The sequence below is a fragment of the Alligator sinensis genome, unplaced genomic scaffold (genome assembly GCF_000455745.1).
Source record: "Alligator sinensis unplaced genomic scaffold, ASM45574v1 scaffold1110_1, whole genome shotgun sequence".
Lineage (NCBI taxonomy): Eukaryota > Metazoa > Chordata > Crocodylia > Alligatoridae > Alligator > Alligator sinensis.
The window spans coordinates 43,279-64,367 of NW_005842871.1; the positions used below are offsets into that span (position 1 = coordinate 43,279).

General features: G+C 39.7%; 1 protein-coding gene across 1 annotated transcript in view; it reads left to right on the forward strand.

Moving 5' to 3' along the window:
- The first annotated feature begins 3,241 nt into the window (after window positions 1-3,241).
- EDEM3 (ER degradation enhancing alpha-mannosidase like protein 3) overlaps window positions 3,242-21,089 on the forward strand; it is a 42,951-nt gene continuing 25,103 nt past the window's right edge. The window contains exons 1-10 of the mRNA XM_025191901.1: window positions 3,242-3,520; window positions 4,512-4,565; window positions 6,736-6,781; window positions 9,705-9,805; window positions 11,396-11,435; window positions 13,160-13,272; window positions 15,541-15,694; window positions 16,483-16,617; window positions 19,858-19,963; window positions 20,597-20,694. Coding sequence (XP_025047686.1) covers window positions 3,384-3,520; window positions 4,512-4,565; window positions 6,736-6,781; window positions 9,705-9,805; window positions 11,396-11,435; window positions 13,160-13,272; window positions 15,541-15,694; window positions 16,483-16,617; window positions 19,858-19,963; window positions 20,597-20,694 — 984 coding nt within the window. The 5' untranslated portion in view covers window positions 3,242-3,383. The remainder of the gene's footprint in view (window positions 3,521-4,511; window positions 4,566-6,735; window positions 6,782-9,704; window positions 9,806-11,395; window positions 11,436-13,159; window positions 13,273-15,540; window positions 15,695-16,482; window positions 16,618-19,857; window positions 19,964-20,596; window positions 20,695-21,089) is intronic.

Genomic DNA, 21,089 nt, shown 5'->3' on the forward strand with positions numbered 1-21,089 from the left:
CCTTCCAAAATTGGGGTCTTAAGTGAGGAAGATGATTTTTCCCCCCCAGTGTAAAAGCATGGAAACACTAGAAAATGCAACTTATTTTCCTCCCTCCCTCCCTCCCCAGCCCATGCAATGGAAAGAGGGGCAGGGTTCAGTCTTCAACAGGTACAGATTTAACCCTTTCACTGCTGTTGTGGAATTGGCAATAGCTTTTGGCTGAGAAGCCAAGAGTCGCTGCTAATTAGGCATTGGCTGTGAGAAGGTTAAAACTGTAGATTTTTTGATTAAACAGGAAAGGAAGGGTGAGTGAGTGAATTGAAGGTTAGGTTCTGGCCCTGCTTTGTGCAGCTGTAACTCTGGAAAGATCTTCTTTCTTCATTCTGCTTTACCAAACACAAGGTGTGTATCTTACTTGGAAGTGTGGGGTATGTGAGAAAATATGGTATTATCTGTTATGTAACTGTTAAAAAACCAGCTTCTTAAAGCTGTAAAACTTTGTATTCACAACCATCTGTCAACTCAAGCTGTGATCCATCTACTTGGACCTTATGGGAATGAGGGAAGAGAAACAATTCTATTGTACTACTGTAGCTTCACTGTTTAAAATTACAGCAGAAAGGTGGAGACAAATTTCAGTGCTGAGAGGCTTTTTTTTTCTTCTGCAGACTATGTATGACCATTTGATTGGTTCTTTTTAAATTCACAGTTAAAAGCAAGAAAATACTGTCCGATAGAAAAATGAAAAAAAAGTGGTTAGAAACAATGCAGACTCAGTCATACTTTCATCCTTTTCCCTATTTTAATACTTTTAAAGGAACACAGAAAATTTGTGTTAAAGCTTTCTAAATAAAGTCATAAATAAAAGTATTATTATAGGTGTGTCTATAATAGTAAGATGTTATCAGAAAAGTGACTGGAAATTTGGACAGGGTAAAAAAAAAAAAAAGCAGCCAAACTGTATGCATTCCTAAAACCACTAATCACAGAGATGAATTCAATATGGGATGTGCAGAAATGATGTAAATCTAATCTACAGGCAACCCCTGCTTAACGCTGTTTTGCTGTAATGCTCATTTTACATTGGTACCTGGTTCCACTTAGCGCTCAGCAAGTTTTGTTATAATGCTCATGGGCATCATACAGCTAGCAGCAGGTTTCGCTTAACACTATTCTGCTTAATGCTCAGTTTTTCAGGAACCAATTAAGAATGCCAAGCAGGGGTTGCTTGTAAATGTTTTACAGCAGGGGTGGCCAACCTGTGGCATGAGTGCCACAAGTGGCACAGGCAGCCTCTGTGTGTGGCACATGGCAGATCAGAGAGGGGACAGGCAGCATAGCAGCCCATAGGGCAGGAAGCAGAAGACAGAGCAGATTGGGCAGGGAACACAGGGCAGGAACCAGAAAACAGCAGCAGATTGGGCAGGCAGCACAGAGTAGAGAGCAGAAAGCAGAGCAGTGGATCAGGCAGAGAAAGGGGAGCAGAGTAGTACTGGGGGATGGTGCGGGGCTGATTTATGACACACCTACCAAAAAAGTTGGCCCCCTACTATCATTTCCTTTTCACATTCATGCACAATCCCTTCTTGGGCACTCTATTCTTAATCTAGAAATGTGACTTCTGCACTATTTTAATATGCACCATTCACTAGTTTCCCCTCCTTGCTATATCTCCTGGTTAGTAAACTCAAATTGGTAGAAATGTAATGAAGAAATTTCTTTGAGTCCACATTAACTTTGTCAAAGTGCCATATTTGCTTCATAGCCGTCAGATCAAGCGTGGTGTTCCATGTCCACAGAACATCTTAGCACCCAAGATAAACTCCTCTCCTAGCATAGCAGCAGTGATACAGAGGGGAGAAGTTTTCTAGTGAATATATAAACAGTGCGCTCCAACTAACTTTCTGAGCAACGACCAACCATGCTACTTTCTATTTTCCCTGACTCATGGTTGCGCTGTCTCATTAGGCACATACCTGACCAGAAAGTCGATAGCTGTTAAACCAATGGCTCTCAACTTCTTTAGACCCAATCCACTTCTTGACTGACTCAAGGCACTGCCTCAGAAAATGTCAGCTCTGAGTTTTTACTTGAGTTTTGACTGTGGAAAAATAGTGGAGCAATTCTTCTCTTGCAAAAAACTGAGAAAGACCACACAACAGGTCAGGGTTGTGTTTAACACTAGGGCTTCCTTTTTGAAAGCTCTGGATTTATCTTGTGCATCACATCTGCGCACTTAAAACTTAATGTTCTGTTAACATTGCGTGACAGCCTGTGGCACCCTGGAAAGTATCTCAAGGCACTGCAGGGGGCTGTGGTACCCTGGCTGAGAATCATTGTTTCAGATGCTGCTTGCTGGGGCAGGTTTTCTAAAGGGTGATGTCTTTTTCCTCTCCCCCAGGAGAGCTGTCTGGGTCTAACCTTAATAAATGCCATCAAGCGGACTACACTCCTGCTGGAAAGAATCAAAACTGCCCCTGGGAAGAGGAAAGGGACCCCAGGTCACACCTAAGTGGTGTAAGATTATGGAGCCAGGGTTTGGAGGACCAGCCAGTCTATCGGTTTGAGTCACAGTGGCCCAGTTTGACTTAAGGCTAACACTCAAAACGGGTTGTCTTTAGCAGGTGGAAGGGACAGAATGAAACGGGGGGACAGTCTGGGAGTTTGTTGGTGCTCCACAGTTGTTATAATGCTGAGCATTATAACAAAGTGAACCTGGGCTTACGAAAGCTTGTGCTTCCATTGGGACTGGGACTGGGACTCACACTCACACCCCTACCTTAGTTAGCCTCTAAGCACACGTCTCTCCCCTGCCTCGTGGCTGACTGCAGGCTAACCGGGCTGACAACCTCTCTCTCTCTCATGGTGTGACCCGGCCCTTCCCCCTCCACCTTGTACAGCGGGATATGCTGAGGAAGGAGGGGAAGCAGTGGCTGCCCCGAGACCGCAGCCAGGACCCCGGGCTCAGGGCCCAAGCACGGCCGGGCCGAATGCACGGACCACAAGTCCCGGCACGCCACGCGCCAGCCGGCTTATCATCGCCTTGCCCAGTCCGGACTACAGCTCCCAGCATGCCCGGCCCCGACACCCGGCACGTATGGTCCCCACGCGGCCTTTCCCAGCTCCTCCTCTTGGCCACGTCTCTCCCACCCGACTGGAACCACGTGTCCCAAACTGGCCCCTCCCTTTCCCCGTCGCGCCCTTCCCGATTGGTCCACCGGGGCACCATGTGACGAAGAAAACCCCGGAAGCAGCTGGCGGAGGCCGTTTCCTTGGCTACGACACAGGAAAGCGAAGGGCCAGTCCCTTCCTTTTGCGCGGCTGCGTTGGGAGCGCAGCCGGGGCTGCCGGGGATGGGCCGGACCATGGGGCTGCGCCGGGCCTAGGGGGCGGCTGCTGGCATGAGCGGGGCTTCCGGCGGCGAGGCGACCGGCGGGGCTAGGTGGCCCGGGAGGGGAACCCGCTGCGGCCCGGCCCGGCCGGCGGTAACCTTGACCCGCTCCTCGGCGGCGGCGGCGGCGACAGAGCAGGGGCGCGGGTGACCCTTCCCCTCCGCGGGAGCTCGCCCGGGCCCTCCCGTGCTGGCCTGGCGAGCAGCGTTGCCAAGGTCTTAAACATGATATTGTATCGTACTGGAAGCTCAAAATGATCGTCTTTGCACCCAAACTGAACACGCAGATAGGCAAATAAGTCTTTGGGTAGATGCAATATCTTTTATTAGACCAACTAAATCGTTGGGAAAACGACCTTAAATAAGTCTTCTTATTTACTTTATATTGCTTACTGTAAGGCACCAGTGAGTGAGAAGTGGGCCATCAAAGTTGAAGCACTTTCTTATGACCACTTGCCTCAAAATAAAGTGCTGGCAGCAAACCCACAGGTTGGTTAAGGCTCCCTGAGAGTGACTTGGGTTTTGCATTTGCTGCATCAGTGAGCTACCTCAAAAACGATTGTACATTTTAAACACTTTTACTATTATTGGTTGTAAAAGGGTTGAAAGGAGCGTACAAATATGATCATTACCGTACACTTGGCAACACTGGTGGTGAGCCCCAGCCTTCCCCTGTTCCTCTAGATTGTAGCAACCCGGGGCAGACCAGGGACTCACCTTCAGGCAAGGATGAAGGCAGGTGGTGTTGAGCTGCTTCACCTGACCACTCTATGATGTTGGGAGCCTGATTTTAATGCTTGGATAAAACTCGTTTTTTCTCAAAGCCATTTTTACATGTGGGACACCGAGCTTCCCACTTCTGGCCCTTCTCTCTGCAGTGCCAGGGAGGCTTTTTGGACTGTGTCCTTCAGGCCTGTTTTGTTCAGTGAAGGGAGCTGTGTTCTGCATGAGTGCCCAGAGGGATCATTAAGATGCCTGCAGCTTTCTGATCTTCACGGGAGGGTTGTAATCAGTCTGCACTTACGAAACTTTCCTTCCAAGGATCCCTGAGCACTTGAGCGCACCTTGTGCTGGGCTGTTCTCACATGGCCACCCGGGCAGTTCAGATCTCTCTTTTGCCTTGTCTCTTTACATGCAGGTGTGCTTTATTTGGCAAGTCCTATGCTGACTGCCCAATGATCTTCCTGTGTTTGTGAGTTAGGATCTACCAGCAGGAGTGCATGTACCTGTAGGCTACGTCCGATAATGTTTGTGTTCCGTTTTCTCAAGGCTGTGCAAGTAGAAAGAACCCCATTCCTCAGAGGTGCAGTCACACATGTGGTGGATGGTACATCGTTTGCTTAACAGCATAAAATGAAGCTGGTCACAGTTGGGTTTTTTTTTTGCTTACACTATAAAAAATGTTGGTTATGTGCATTCCCAGGGAAGCTCATAAATTGTGCAAGTGCATAGAAAATCTTGGCCCTGATAATCTGCTTTGTGAAGTTTGTCTGAACAATTTGTGAAATGGACTCGGTATCAAGGCTTCCTAAGCAGACTTCAAGAGACAAGGCCCTGGGAATTTCAAGGCTGCTGTTAGAAGGACACTACTCTGAGCCTTAATGAGGGGCAAAGCTTGAGTGTTCTGTAGTTAATGAGTTATAAATTTGGTAAGTGCTTTCCCTTTTTTCAGTCACAAGCCTGCGCTTAAGTGAAGTAAACTAGATTCTGTCTGGAGGCTCTGGGTTAACACTCATAGTTGGAGGAAATGTACTCATGCATCAGACAAACAGAAATGCTGTTTGCTTGTACCATAGGAGTACAGTTCATATCACACAGAACTACATGTCTTGAAATGATTTTAATGGGCTAAATCAGTGGACAATGTAGATTTAAACTCTGTTTCTGCAATTAGATCTGTGTATAGATCTCATCAGAGTCGGTGGGGCTCTGTGTGACCCTAGGGTTTCACCTCCACAGAATGTGATTGCAGGACTGGCCTTAAAATAGTGGTAGTCAGTGAAATGACTAAAAATGGCATTGCAGGCTTTTGCTGACTTCTATCTGAACAAGTTTACAGTGGTTAAAATAACTTCCAGCTGCCAGGTCAGTGGATTTTAATCAACTGATTGAAAAATCTAGTTGAGTTCTTTTTGCCCCTACATCATCAATGGCATTAGTAGGGACTTTGGGAATGAATGTCACTGATGGTGCTTGAGTCAAAATAGAATCAATCCAGCTTGCTCTCTTGCCTTGCAAGGTTAACTGTAAGAATAAGACTTTCTTTTCACTAAAGTAGTTCAGCATGACAGAAAGCAGATCTGTTGAGGAAAAAAAGGTGCCATTTTATACGTTGACATTTCCGACCTTGACAGCTTTTCAGAAATTAAAGGAAGCATAGCTTCAATAGTAACTTTGAATTTATTTTTATTTACCTGCAAAGATTTCTAATGTAGGGAATGTAGAGTAATTTATGATTTTGCTATCCACTTAAACATATTACAGAAGTGTTTACAGTGCTTTGGATATCAACTGTTGCAGAAAAAAGGCAAAGCTATTTATTAAGTTTTTGCTGTACCTAGTCATTACTTGTTTTTGTTGGGGATAGGATCAGCTCTTTCAGGGGGAACATGGGATCTTGAACTGGGATCTTAACAATGAAAATACTTTATTTCACCTTAAATTCAAAGAGGGAGTTTTTCCTTTTTGCTCTGAGCAAGAGTGACTAAATTGGAAAAGGTGTTTGTTTAGAACATTGATTATCTAGTAACTGATTTAGTCTTTTCAGCATGATAGCTGTGGCCAGAAAAACTTGTGAATATACAGCATCTGTAAGTTATTTTTGGAAGTTGCATTTGACAGCTTGCTCTTTGCAAGTGGGATCCTTCAGGGAGCAAATAGTTGCACGTTGCATTTGGGAAATTGGATAGATCTGTTCACAAGAGATTCCAGGATTAGAATAGTTTAGGAGTTCTAGGACTGGAGTGGGGTGTTGAGGGTGATTTTGCAAACTGTCTGCCACTCTAGGAGTGGCTTTAGATAGTATCAGATACCCCTCTCATGAGGTCCAAAGCAAGGATTTCTTTGGTAATATCTTTTTACCAGGACTGCAGTGACACCCCACCATTTCTGCAGTATGAGCTCCAAACCCATTACAAAATGTCTTGGTACCAGTCATTTTATTTTATCAGCTTTACATGCGCACAGTCAAAAGATTTTGTGAATATTATGTATGTTAATGGTAATTTGATATTAATCTTCAGGTATTAATGTACAGTACTGCCATTCTGTTGAGACTTGATCTATAGAAGAGGAGTTATGAAATAGACCATTTATTAGATTTTTTTCTATGTTTCTTTTTTTTTTTTCTTTTTTTTTTTTAGGAGTCAAGTGCTGGAAATGTTTAATCATGCTTACAGTAATTACATGGTAAGTAAAATGCACCTTTCATTATGCTTACCAGACTTTATTTCGAATTTGTTAGAAGTACTGACCAGGTGGAGAAAAGAAAAAAGACTAAACCTGCTGACACTAAAGAGAGGGGGAGGAACTGAAGCTGAAATATGAACATCTAAACTTAAACCATGTAAAGTAAACACACACAAGCATGTTACTATAGAATAGGGCCTTCCCATTTAAGTCTACTGGTTATTCTTGATGTGTATTTTCTGCCGTATTTTCATAATAATGCGTATATATTCTGCTGAGTAGTGGGTAGTGCTTCTTGATTCATTAGGTAAACATTTGGTGAAAAGTTACACATTTTCAAAATATTTCAAATCTCGTTAACAAAACCTGTAGACATTCTAGCTGATACAGTAGTTTTTAATGTGTGTTTGTTTTGCTGTGTTTTGTGTTCCTTCCTGCTATTAACTTTATTTATACTTTGTGGATCTAAAATTAACTGGGTGCATTTACATGATATGCTACTGTGCAGAGCATCACTAAAAAGGTGCATGCTTGCACGACTGTGCAGTAACATCAGTTGCTGCAAATTGATTTAGTACTTGATTATATGAGTTATTAAACTTTTAATGCTCAGTAACTACGGTGCATTAATGAATGGGTAGATGCACCCACTATGTCCTATTTGATCTGTAATAGTTTTTTCTTCTGCAGATACGATTTTACAGCTTGTGTAAAAAGTTCTATACATTTCACTTGGAGCATGACTATATTGTATACCTTGTTGTTAAATACATAGTTGTGATGTGATTAAGTGTACTTGCTGTTGTTTACATGATACATTTGTCTCATAATTTATGATGTGGAGTCTTCTGTGTTCACATGCTGGTATATCTGAGTGTTTTTTGCCTTTAGTCAACTTAATGATATGCTAATTTATTAGTATAGAACTAGTCCAGAATAAGCTATTGTTTTACTTCAACAGGTGCATTTAAAATACTGATTTTTGTGAGTGGGATGCCATACTTGATTGAAATAAACTTTTTTGGAGGGAATATGAAGAGACAACATCTGAAAAATAGAAATGATTTGCCATGTTCAGGCATAGTTAATCTAGTTAAAGACTTCAACAAATATGTGTTTTAATTGCTGTCATCTTTGTGTGGACTTTGCAGGACATGTGTACTTTCATTCTTATTGCAGCATAGATTTTCTTTCATAAGTTGCACCTGTTCCCACCTAGCAGATTGCTGTCCCTTGTGTATCTTGCAACATGTCTATTTGTCAGTATTATGTTTTAACTCCTTCATTTCCAAAGAGGTTGAATTGATTGACACTTAAAAATGCTCATTTTACAAAATGTATGGGGAATTTATGAATCGCAAAGAAACTCATTCATTCTGTATATTAACAGAAAACAAATGAGGCAATTTTTGAGGCTTGCATTTGGCGCCTCTCCCTCTCTCATCTTGATTTTTATTCTCTCCATATCCTTACTCTTTGACAGAAATCAGTTTTTGTTTTGGCCATGAGTAATTTCTTGCTTGTTTCTGGAGACCTGATTCCATATAACTATGCCTGGCTTTCAGTTTGTCTTCCTCTGCATTTTTGGCTTTTCCTTAGGAACATAACTTAGTCTAAAAATTAGACAAAACCTTTCTGTTAGCTGAGGGTACTGAGCTTTCCTGTAAATTTGATGGTCATGATACATTGCTACATTTGTAGTAAGAAAGCTCTGGGTTAAGCGGAAATATGACTTCAGATATCCTGGTAGGTTAAAGCAGGATGAGTGTTTACTTGCCACGTATGCTGGAGTACTAAACAAATAAGACACGTTTCTGTGTTTGTTTTAACTTGAAGAAAAGATTAGGGTTTTGACTTTGATGCTGACAGCAAGAATTAAGTGTTTTTACAGCTGCTTGTGAAACAAGCTGCTGAGAAGTGCTGATTTTCTATTTCTATTAATACATGTTTTTGGACTTGAGTATAGTAAAGACTGAAATTTTATGTTTGCATGTAAGGGGATTTACCCGTGTGCTATTTTGGTACATTAACCAGAGGTTCAGTGAAATAACTTTTTTTTTCTCTTACCAGCAATATATCTAGTATACCAGGGTTTTTTCCTTAACACTCTAACAGTGTGTGAAAGCCAGTTGTGTTAGTCCCTGGCATACAGTCTTGGCAGCAATGTATATTTTTTGTAAGGGAAATTTCACAATGCTGCTATGAACGTACTGCCCAGATATGTAGGAATATGACGCACATTCATTCTGAACTTGTGCTTACAAATTCCATAAATGCACTTAACCAATGTACTTTGTGTACCAGATTTTGCTTTTATGTACTCTTCATACCTACAAAATTGGAAGGCGCACAAATCATTGTGACTCAATAACCTTAACTCATCTCTATATTTAAACTAAGCTGAATTCCATCTTTTTTTTCTTTTCTTAGAAGGTTTCTAGTTCCTCGTGATGGAGTACTACTTTCATTGGGCATGGTGTTTCCTTAGTTGAATGCCTTTAAGCCAACTTTGTCAGAATTCTTTGGTTACCAGTTTTCTTTGTAATTTTAGTTGGCAATCTCTTGATTTTAATTTTGCAGGCAATCTTGTGTCGTCCTCTTATAGACGCTCGAGGTGTACCTCATATCCAAGTTCAGTATTTGTCTCAGAGATGCCCTTAAGCACTCCACACACTCTTTGGCTGGATGGACTGGATATTGGTACACTTTTTTGTGGTCTAACAGTCGTCAGCCACAGATAAAGAAGAGGAAGCTGCTGCCATGCCATCTTATCCTTAGCTTGGGTTCTTGTTTAATCAGACACTTGAAAACTTAATCAGAAGTTGACCGAAGTTCTGCTTCCTTTTAACAGGTTACAATGATGTAATGAAATTGTACCATGCCCTTTTTACTCCTGTTACCCATTTATTTTGTTCCTCTGCAGGAACATGCCTATCCAGCTGATGAACTCATGCCTTTAACTTGTCGTGGCCGGGTGCGGGGTCAGGAGCCAAGTCGTGGGGATGTAGATGATGCCTTGGGAAAGTGAGTACTTGAAGCAGTGATTGTCATCTATGAATGTGTGACCATCTTAACACAATTTGCAGTTCGGATAGGACTAGACACTTCTGTTGATGTGTTCAAGACTTGTGTTTTAAAAAATGGGATTCCATTTGCAGAAAAAATCAGACCTGTATTAAGAAATTGTAGTGGTACTGGGAGCAAATCATAATTAATTATTTTGGTAAAATTATGTAAAATTGCTCTTTTTCTTTCCTTCCATGCAGCTAACGGGTGTGTAACGTGTTTCTTAATCAAGGAAAAGGAATTGGCTAGTTCTTACTGAATGCATAGAAAGTTAGAGCAATCTTTTACACTAATTTTTTTTCCTTAGCAAAATTAGGAACATAAGAATTACCACCTAATGCATCAGTGAATTCAGTGATAGAATAAAGCTTAATGAATAATAAGCCACAATTTAAAAGTCAAGATAGTTTCCTGTTTTAAATGTTATCTGGAAACTTAATTAAAAAAATAATTACTGTGCGGTTGTTAGCATGGGGATTTATCTCCCAGAGAAATAAAACTGTTATAAAATTTTTCTAGTCTGTGAATTATGTGATTCAGTTTTAAGTCACTCTGTCACAAAATGGAAGAATACAACTAATGTTCTAGCATAAAATGTGTATTAAAGTTGATTAAGACTGTGCACTTAAAATGCTCTGCTACCTATGAAAATCCTTTATCCATATTGAAAGGTATTGAACTGGTATGTTTTGAGTCTGTATTATGTTAAGTCAAAAAGAAAAAGTGCTAAGCAGCATTTGTAACCTTAGCTCCTCTGCATGTGTTGTACAATAGTCTTTAATTACATGATACATATTTCTTAAGTGACAGTCTTTTTTCTATATCCTTAGGTGATCCTTTTGTGAAATGTCTTGTGCTTCTGTCCTTGTATACTTGCACTTTTTTACAGTTGTAGTAGTCACCTAAATCTGTCTTTAATACATTTTTGTGTAATGTCTGTTCTTAACTGATTTAGTCATCATCAGCTGTATATTCTGTGCAGTATTTTCAGTCAGCAGCACAGGTGCAATTCAGGGGGTGAGACATAAGTCAACTTTTAATTGCCTGCGAATTTAGGGGGCATTTTATTCATGCACCATGAAACTTTCACTATTATTCTCGTTAAGCATAACAATAGTAACTTTTATAAGAACATTTTAATATTATGCATATCCAGAAGAATCTTTTCTGTAATTGTAATGGTCTGCACAATATGGTGCATAGTTCAGGGAAGGGAAGCAAGTATGATATACTTAAATCATGGGGTAATTCACCACTGGATCCTGATGCCTAGTTAGGCATGTCAGATTAAAGGTTACACATTCAATCTTCAGTTTATTTCTTGACATTTGATTTCATTCTTAATTGACTGCAATAAAGTCTTGTTAAGATGAAGTCAAGTAATGCTGATATTTAATCATCCGTTAATGTAAAGCTATTTTTTTTTAACTTGCAATCCATGAAAATTGAGTCACATTATTTCAAATATGTTTACATTAAAAGTAATGCAATTCTTATGTACATTTTCAGGATTCTAATTAAACAACTGGTTTAAATTTTGTTACATAGGTTTTCACTGACACTGATAGATACCTTGGACACTCTTGTGGTAGGTTTGGCTTGTTTTACGCTATTTTACTGATAAACGGTTGTCTGTTTCTACTGTTGTTCACATTTCCAGAGTAGAATTCTGTTCTATTTTCAGGTGAATGAGACACATTAAGTAAGGAAACTGTTCAGTTTTATTCTGTCCTTTAATTAGACACTACCAATTGTAAGGGCCTTTGATACTATGGGTATTGGAGTTCTGGAATTCACCGCTTAGAAAAATACTAAAATAATCCCTTGGTAGTCATCCAGATGAATTTGTATTAAGTAGTGATGGTACTGTGCTGTATGTTTAAAAAAAGTGCATATGTTTGATTCTGACACAGAAGAAACCATCAGCTCAGCCATTAAGGTATTCTGTAAGACTTATCTTCTCTAAATTTGTTCTTATGTTAAAAGTGGGTTATGAGATTTACCGATTCATGCTAATCATTGCCCTCTGCTCAGTGAATTTCATGTATTTTTAAATTAGATGGTATATACATATGCACAGGGATTGCATGATCATATTTGTATCTGCTTAAGAGTTATAAGACCCCCATGAAAGTTAAAGCATTGCCAAACAACATTCTTTTCCTTCCCTTATTATAGGGCTGTGTCCACTAATCGGCTAATCTTTAGTCTTTTTGTAGTCCCACAAGACAGATTTTGCTTTAATAAGTTAGAATATGACTAGAAACAAATTGAATTTTATTGTAGCTCCATGAAAACAAATCTGATAAAAAGCGATGAGATTCTTGATGGATAAGGTGCCCTTGCTAGTAGTCTTAAACGATATGTTCTGGCTTCACCTTGAAATGACGTTTGGTTATTAAAACCCTCTCTCTTTAATACTTAATCACTTGAAACATCTTTGCAATGAAAATGATCCCTTCAGAGTCCAAATGGAATAGAAATGTCTGGGTCATATTTAAGCAGTTTGCAGTGTAGTTTGCTGTGATGTACCCCCTGAGGTGGTGTCACTTCTCTGTATTGATAGCAGTAATTTGGTTGGCTGAAACTCATTTACCTTATTCATACCTCACTCTGCTGTATTTCTCCCAACTATGAACATTAAAGAAGCTTGAATGCTGATGTTAAGTCCAGATTTCAAGGGACAGGGAACAGCTTAGGGGGCAGAAAATAAGAATAGTTGTAGTGCCATCTCTCACAAGGAAAACTCTGCCATGCACTGTAGTGATGGGAAAGAACAAAACTGGGTAATTATCAAAGACATTTGAGATATTTTCTTTCAAACTCCTTTATTGTTTCTTACCATTCGAATCTTGCTACAGCAAACCAAAACCACAGCAATAGCTGCTAACACAGTGTGGTCAGGGAGAAAAGTAATCTGAGGCATCTTGAACGTTTTCTATTTTAACATGCTGGCCGTGTCTACACATGCCCCTATGGCGCTGTTGTTACTGCACCATCATTTAGTATTTTGGAAATACTAACTGACGGCACAGTAACAGGCTGTACTGCACAGTCTGCATGGTACACGGTTACTTTTAGCCACTACATCACTGTAGCGACGCACTATACCAAGGGAATACATCGATATAGTGATGTAGCTGCAGGTTCCTGGTTTTTGCCCATTGACGTTATGTCGCTGTAGCGCGTTGTTACGGGGATGTAACATCTCGTGTAGATGCGCCCACTCCAATGTGACTGCCCTACAATTCACTTCAGAAAGTGCATCTTATAGCATGTAAGTCTGAAATACTTTTTATTTTTGTTTTTCAGGTCTTAAATAAAAACAAAGAGTTTGAAGAGGCTGTAAAAAAAGTGATAAAAGATGTTAATTTAGATAATGACATAGTTGTATCAGTCTTTGAAACTAACATACGAGTCCTTGGGTAAGCAATTGACTTTTTTTCAGTACATCTCAAGCTTATGTCCTGGCAAACATGGCTTTCTGTCCAAAAGTTTCATTTGGTATTAAAATGGTTGTTTTCTCCCCAGGTGTGCCAGCTCAACAGAACTTGGCATGTGTTTTATAAAAAGGTTTTTAAGGAACTAGGGAGAAATAAGTATTGTGGCTATTTTGAATTTAGTTGACCCTATCAACATTAGTTGCAATAGTTATTCTTAGTAGTAGCTGAAAGAGTGGATCACGTTCTGTCAGACAGCTTATTTACCCAGGACAAGCGTAGCTTGAAAGCCAAGTTTATATTGCCAAATGTTTGTTACAAAAGATAATTATTTTGTCTAGTTAGAATACGACTTGCTCAGTTTCACATGTTTTTATTATCTGTATATTGAATCAAGATAGGATGTGTAGGATAGGAGGGCTAGAACTAGAGAGAGTTCTGAAATTCTTGAGGGGGAGAATTACATGGACTACGAGTGCATTAAAAATATGAGGTGCCTTTAAATAATTATGTTTATAGATATTAACCAAATAGATACTAGGCCTGTGCAAAGTGGCTAGTATTCACTTTGGATTCAGCCGATTCAGGGGGACAGTGATTTGATTCAGTTATTCAAATCACTGTCCCAAATCAATTTAACCAAATCTGATTCAGAGATTTGGCTGCTGCTGAATCGGACTAATCTCTGAATCACATAGGCCACATCCCCTGCCTGCTCTCAATGGCTGCCCTGCTCAGCCCAGCTCTTTGGCGAAAAACCCCCACGCACCGGCTCCTACCCGGTGTGGGGTGATCGCCGCTGCCCCCCACTGCCACACGCTGCGTGAGGGCTCTTCCACGAGCCCCCACAAGCCTCAAGGTCGCTGCAGCAGCTGGTGATTCTGGGGTTTTTGTTTTTTGTTGGCCTTTTTTTTAAAAGGCTGGGAGCTGGGGTGGGTGGGGCAGCCATGGGGGTTTGCTGGGAGAGCAGGCAGGGGTTGGGGGCTCGTGGCAGAGCCCCCCATGCAGCGTGGGGTGGTGGGGATTGCCCCTCCCCTGCCTGGCAGTACCCAGTGAGTGGGGGCTTTTTTTTTTTAAACAACTGGGAACTGGGGTTGGTGGGGCAGCCATGGGCGTGCAGGGGGCAGCAGGTGAGGCGCTGGGGGAGAAGGCAAAGGATGGGGCCTGGCAGGAGCCCCCCCATAGTCCTCTTCCTCCCTCCTCCAGCCCCTTCTCCCCTGCCCCCTACTTACCAGCTCAGAGTCTGGTTCCATCTCCCTGCTGGAGCAGGCAGGGACTGCCCTAGTCACCGAAGCTCTCTGAATCTTTTCCAAATAGATTTGGACCTTTTAATTGGTCCCCTGATTCAATTCGGATTTGAAGATTTGGCCACCAAATCAGGCCGAATCTTCTCCAAATTGAATCAGTACCTGAAGCTTCGCACGGCCCTAATAGATGGCTCATTTCATCTCTCTCAAGTTCAAGCAGTTTCCACACACAAGTCAAAGTACTAACAACAGTTGTCTGCCTGAGCTTAAACTGTGTAATGTCACTTATCTCATGACAGCCATTGAGATAATAACCTTTACCTTGTATATGTACAGGATTAGTAATCTCATTTGCATAAATTTTGTTTGTTTCCTGTGAGTTTGAATAGAATGGATCATTTTCCCAGTGGAAAATGGAACAATTATGGAACCTTATGGAACAATTAATAATTACAGTGCAACTTCATTATAATGAACCCCTTTGTGACTGAGAGAGAAGTTCATTAAAAGAAAGTATTTGCTGTAATAAAGTTAGACAATTGGCTACGCTGGCAGACACTTTTTTATTCATTATGACATTTGGATTGTTAAAATCAGGGACTTATTATAATGAGGTTGTACTATAGTTATATAATTATAATTCTTTACTTTCTCCCTGACTGAAGATATTTGTTATAATTTATTGCAGTCAGTGGATCTCCTTTTTTTTTATTCCCCTAAAGGGTCAAAACATCTGCTAACCTCAGTTGGAGCAAGCATTGGTTTTGTCTATTTAATTTATTATATGTCAACCTTCACAAAAATGGCTTAGGGTGGCTTACACAAAAGACAAAATTACTTATCAAAATGGAATAAAATGTGCTCAGCAGTGTTGACGATCTGGCCCAATGTGAACAAATTACAATTATTTATCCAGCACTTGCTACAAATTATAGGAATCCTTGCACTTCTGTTAAAATGAATGTGACCAACTAAGATGAAATACACATTTTTTTTTGTGTTTTAGAGGTCTTTTAGGTGGGCACTCTGTGGCTATTATGCTGAAAGACAAAGGTGAATACATGCAGTGGTACAGTGGTGAACTCTTGCACATGGCAAAGGAACTGGGCTATAAGCTTTTACCTGCATTTAATACGTCTAGTGGTCTCCCCTACCCACGAGTAAGTATTTTATGATTATAAAGAAGACATAAGCAAAACTTTAATATTTTAGCAAGTTACTTAGAGAGAGGGAGAGCATTATTTGTGACAGATCACATCTTAATTTTCTTTCTAAGATCATTTAATTTATCACTGTTATTAAATGTATGGAAAATAGCATTTTGTAACCTATACCTGCTAACTTAATTTTGCATAGAGTTTGTAAACCTACTACTTTTCCAGTCATGCTAAAGATGAACCAAATTACATTGATTTGGATTATTAGTAATGAAAAAATCTCTTGGCATAACTGTCTTCTAACATGTTGCACATTAATAGCCTAGGCACCACAGATAAGCTGAAGGAAAAATGTTTCTTCACATGGACTCATTTTCTTATGTGCAAGTTAAAAACTTATAAAAAGTTGAGCTGAATGACCTCCACAGCTTGCTTATTGGGAATATTAAGCTTACACTTCTTGGGTTTAGCTCAAAATTGTTCTTCATACTTCAGGTTTAGAAGCAAACCTGTCTCAGGCTGAAACTAAACTTAAAAACCCTCTAAACTTCCAGGGAACCATAAACCCAATCTTCTAGGCAGCTGTAGGCCTAAATTTCTAAGTGGGCCATGCATTTATGAAAAATTTACCTAAAAGGCCACTTTTGCAATAGAATTAAAAGAATGGTTATGGTATCAGAGGAGACTGAATCACGAATTAATATAAAGCATGACATCAGAGTTGCTATACGTGCATAATACAGAGTGCATGTTTGCAGTTTGTAAAAAAGCGTGTTTTTTTCCTCCTTTAGGTTAACTTAAAATTTGGTGTAAGAAATCCAGATGCTCGAACAGGAACAGAGACCGATACCTGCACAGCTTGTGCAGGTACCTTGATCCTTGAGTTTGCTGCTCTAAGTCGATTCACAGGAGCATCCATATTTGAGGTTTGCTTTCCACGGTCTCTTATATACTGGGTTTAGATATTCAATGGCTTTCTGTTAGTGTTATAACCTTTATTGTACAAGAATTTATTTAAATTATTTTTGTAATATGACTTGTAAGAATTGTTCTAATCATTACAATAATTAATACAATCAATGTATTGTCCCTTTAACGTTCATGAAGATAATTGAATTAACATTCACAAAAATGTTGAGTATTAGTTACATTTGTGAATGGAAATTTTTTTCAATTTTTTTTTTCAAGCTTTTTTTGCAAAAAGCTTTTGCAATTTTTGTCTTTGTAGGTATGTTTAGATAATTATTTCTGGAAACTGCTGGTTTGTATTTTATTACAAATTCTAGAAAGAGATTTTCTAAAAGCAGTAGTATCATTACATAACACAACTTAATATATTGAAAGGACTTGTTTAACAGATTCTCTCTCAAGAACACTTGAATTGCGAAATACTACTGATTTGTTAGAAAAATAGAATTGAGATACTGAAGATGCTATTCCACCCTGCTCAAATCCCTAAGAAGTAGTTCATGGAAAAGATGGACCTCTTCCTCCTGAGTGATTTTTGTGACTTAATGTGCTTACTTCTGTAATGTGTTTAAGACTATTTGCTTTTCAGGGACTTGAGCAGGAAATAGGATCATGATTAGGCACCCAGGTCCACCTAATTGCTTAATAGATGGAATAGGATCTGGCCCTTGGGAGATAAAATGCAGTTCTGTTCTGAAAAACATCACTTGGAATAAACTGAGTATTTTTTTATGATGTTCATGTCGCTTGAGCTCAGTTTGTGTGTGCTTGGACTGCCCTGAGCAATTGCATACAACAAAGGCCTTGTGTCTGTTCTCTGTACTTAACATTGCTACTAATAAAGATTCTGTAAACCAGATTAGACCAGCATGCAACACAGTGGTCTCCAGATTGCATCCTACTGGCACACATGTGACCTGAGTACGTTTACTAGGGTGAAATAGGTATACTGATTATCACTTAGCAAACAACTCTGTTTGCTGCATAATAGAATATCTGGCTTTTCCCAACTGTTAGCCCTTCAAACCAACAGAAGTATAAAGCATTAGAAATTCTAATTTTAATAATTGAAATCCCAGGTAGAATTCAGGAATACAGTTATACAATTAAGGTGTCATTTCTACATCATCACTTTCTAGAAGAGAGTTCCCTGTGGTTCAGTGGTAGAATCCTTGTCTGCCACACAGGAGACCCAGGTTCAGTTCTCAGATGTTGACTACAGCCACGGAGGCACCAAACATCTGGACTCAGTCTGGCCTTTGTGTTTTGCCTCAATGGCCTAAAAAAGGGATAGAAGGTCTGGGCAGCATCCGCTCCTTCAGAATCCTGCCTAGGCATATGCATTGAGGGTTTGGGTGACCTCTTATGCATACATCATGATCCAGAAGATTGACGTCACTTTATTTTTTTGCTTTGCAAAGAAGTAGAATGAAGTATAATAAAATTAAGGATTTTCTTCTCTTTAAACAAAACTTGAAAGAACATTTTATAGGATATGAGCATATTGGCTATGCATTCTTCTCTAACAGTAGGATTTTCAAAAGTCCTGAATTTTATTACACCCATTGAAAGCCAAGAACGACATCTACAGATAACACTTTGTTAACAATATTCTAGGACGTTAGTCTTAAGAAACATTTACTCTTTGTCATAGATGACAGCTTAGTAAAAGGTGCACACAAGATAAACTGGGTGCTCCTATAAGCCTTTGCATGCTAAATTTAATTAGCCAAGTACCCTTTTCAGAATTTCTCTGGGACATGCCACTGCTTTTCTTTTTCATGTCCTTGTGACAAGGTATGTAGCAGAATTTGCAGATTTGTTGGAATCTGACAGATCTACACCATGCACTTGCAACCTCTGGGACGTCAACCATGTGCCTTGGCATCTATGCCACCCCTAGCTCCTGGGACATGCTACTAGCTTTTTCCATAACTTGTGCATGTGTACAAGCACAAGGGAGTGGGAGGTGGGGGAGATAGGGATGCAGAGGAGAGAGAGAGGGAGAAACAAATTAAGTTATTCATGGTCTTTATTCCTCTTCATTACTGATCTAGTATGCTAACCTAACTGTGAACCTAAACTTAACCAACCATTAAGTTTCAATCTCTTTTGGTTCAGGAACTTCTGCATATATTCTTTAGTATGCTGGCTCTTACCATTGTCTTGCTTGTCTCACCTGTGTTTAATTACTCTTCTTTTTCTTGTAATAGTTGGTTACCACCCAATGACTTTAGATTATCAGTGCCCTGTTTCAGTCAAGTTAGTTCCTGACTTGGATTCACAGTACTCTACACACAGCTTTCACCATACTCGCTTTTTATTGGTGAAAGTAGAAAAACCTCTTGTAGGAGGTGAATGCAAGAGCTTTTCAAAAGCACTCACCTTTGGTGTAACTCGGCTCCTTGAAGCCAACTGGAGTCAGGGTTGTTCTGAAAATATAAGTACCTGCCTTGGTGGTCTTTTGAAAGCAGGATAGAGACTCACCTTATAGAATTAATTAATCTGAGATACAAAAGCTTTTGTTTGTGCAAGCTCATTATATAAGATGGTCTTTTTATCAGATTGGTGGTCTTTGTCCCTTTTTAGGATCAGTTGTCCCTTTATGTCCTTGCAGAATATAGGTGCCTCCAATTTTACTTCCTTATTGGATGGAGCAAGTGCTCCATGTTGAAACTTGTGAAAAGGTGTGGCAGTGGGCACGAAGAAGGGATCGTGTAGAAAGTAATATGGCTGGACTGCAGTTTATTACAATAATTTAGTTGCATCATTCAGTTAGAGGATCTTAACATGGTAAATTTTTTAAGCACTTAAAATGCTTCCTTTGCTCCCAGGTCTTATACCTACTTTACAGATCAGGAAACCAAGGCATACAGTAAGGTGACTTGCCAAAGGCTATGTTGTGTGCTGCTGATATTTATGTAAAGAACTTGGTTGTGTTAGCAACAAAAGGGCTGGCTGGCAAAATAAAATTTGAGCTAAACATTTTCTTTTCAAGAGAACTTAACACATTATTCAACTTCGATCTCTCTCTGTCTAAGATATAAATAGTATATACAATTTTTTTACAAAGCTGTCATCATAGTACCTTGATTTTAGTGGAGGAAAAAATCCCAAAGCTTATGTAGAAGTTCTGACATTTTCAATGCTTTGTTTTTCCTATAACTGTACTTCTAATGTTTTTTGTTTTATTGCAGGAATATGCACGGAAAGCACTTGATTTCATATGGGAAAAGAGACAACGCAGTAGTAATTTAGTAGGGGTGACTATTAACATTCATACTGGAGATTGGGTTCGCAAAGGTATACGGCTTTCACAATCTAGCATAGTTAAAGCTCTTGAGAGAGGAAAAAATGAAAATACTGTTCTTTCATGTTTGTCAACATTACTTTAATGTGTCATTAGGATGGACATTATGGATGGACTTTAATATGTCATTAGTAGACTCACAAACTTTCAGATCAGAAGAAATCGGGCACAGTGAAGCCTCACTTTGTCTGTAAGAGTATTGTGGTTGAGAAATCAGCTTCTTTATTTCAAAGAAGATATTTCATAATTCACTGAATGCTGAGAGATTGCCTAAGGATAAATTTTCAAAAAATCTACTTCAAGTGCAAAGTAAAGTACAAAAAGGACTGCAATTGACTGTTTGGGCCAGTATAAATATTTTCAAATGAGTAAATTTAAACATTTAGTTTAGGAATATGATCAAGCAAGCAATTATATTTTAATATACCGATTGCACAGCACTCTGCAGCCATTTATTATTGTACATGCCCCTTCTGTTTGTGCTTGCAGTTGTGCTAACAGCAACTCCTTTTCATTCAACCAGTAGCCTTGGAAATCAAAATGAAATGTGACAGTTGAAACTGTTTTATCCACATAGCTATTTAAATTGAAACCACCACTTCTGTATCTTCCTTTGTTACTTTTAGATAGCGGTGTTGGAGCAGGAATAGACTCATATTATGAATATCTATTAAAAGCCTATGTCTTGCTTGGAGATGACAGTTTCCTGGAAAGGTTTAACACAGTAAGTTGACTGAAATTTTTTGCTTTGGTATTAAGCATTATATTTAGTGTTGTCAGTCATCACACATCTCAGCCATGCGCTTCACGGACTTTTGGAGGGTTTTTCAACATCTCTAGTGCCACTTCTGTCTCTTGTTGGCTGCTACCAGACTTCAGCTGACTACTTTTCCTATGTATGTTTTTTTGTCCCTGCCCAAAAGGATGGATCTACATAAGACCTCTGTAACCTAATGATCTCACTGCTTACTCCCAGCACCAATTTAGGACTGCAGTTGGAAGTCCAACAGCTTCCCAATTGGGGAAGGGCTGTATTAAAACTCCAGAGCTCATCAGCACTGCTTTCATTTGCTAAGTTTTTCTGTAAACCATTGCAAGATCTTGCCTACCACAAACTGA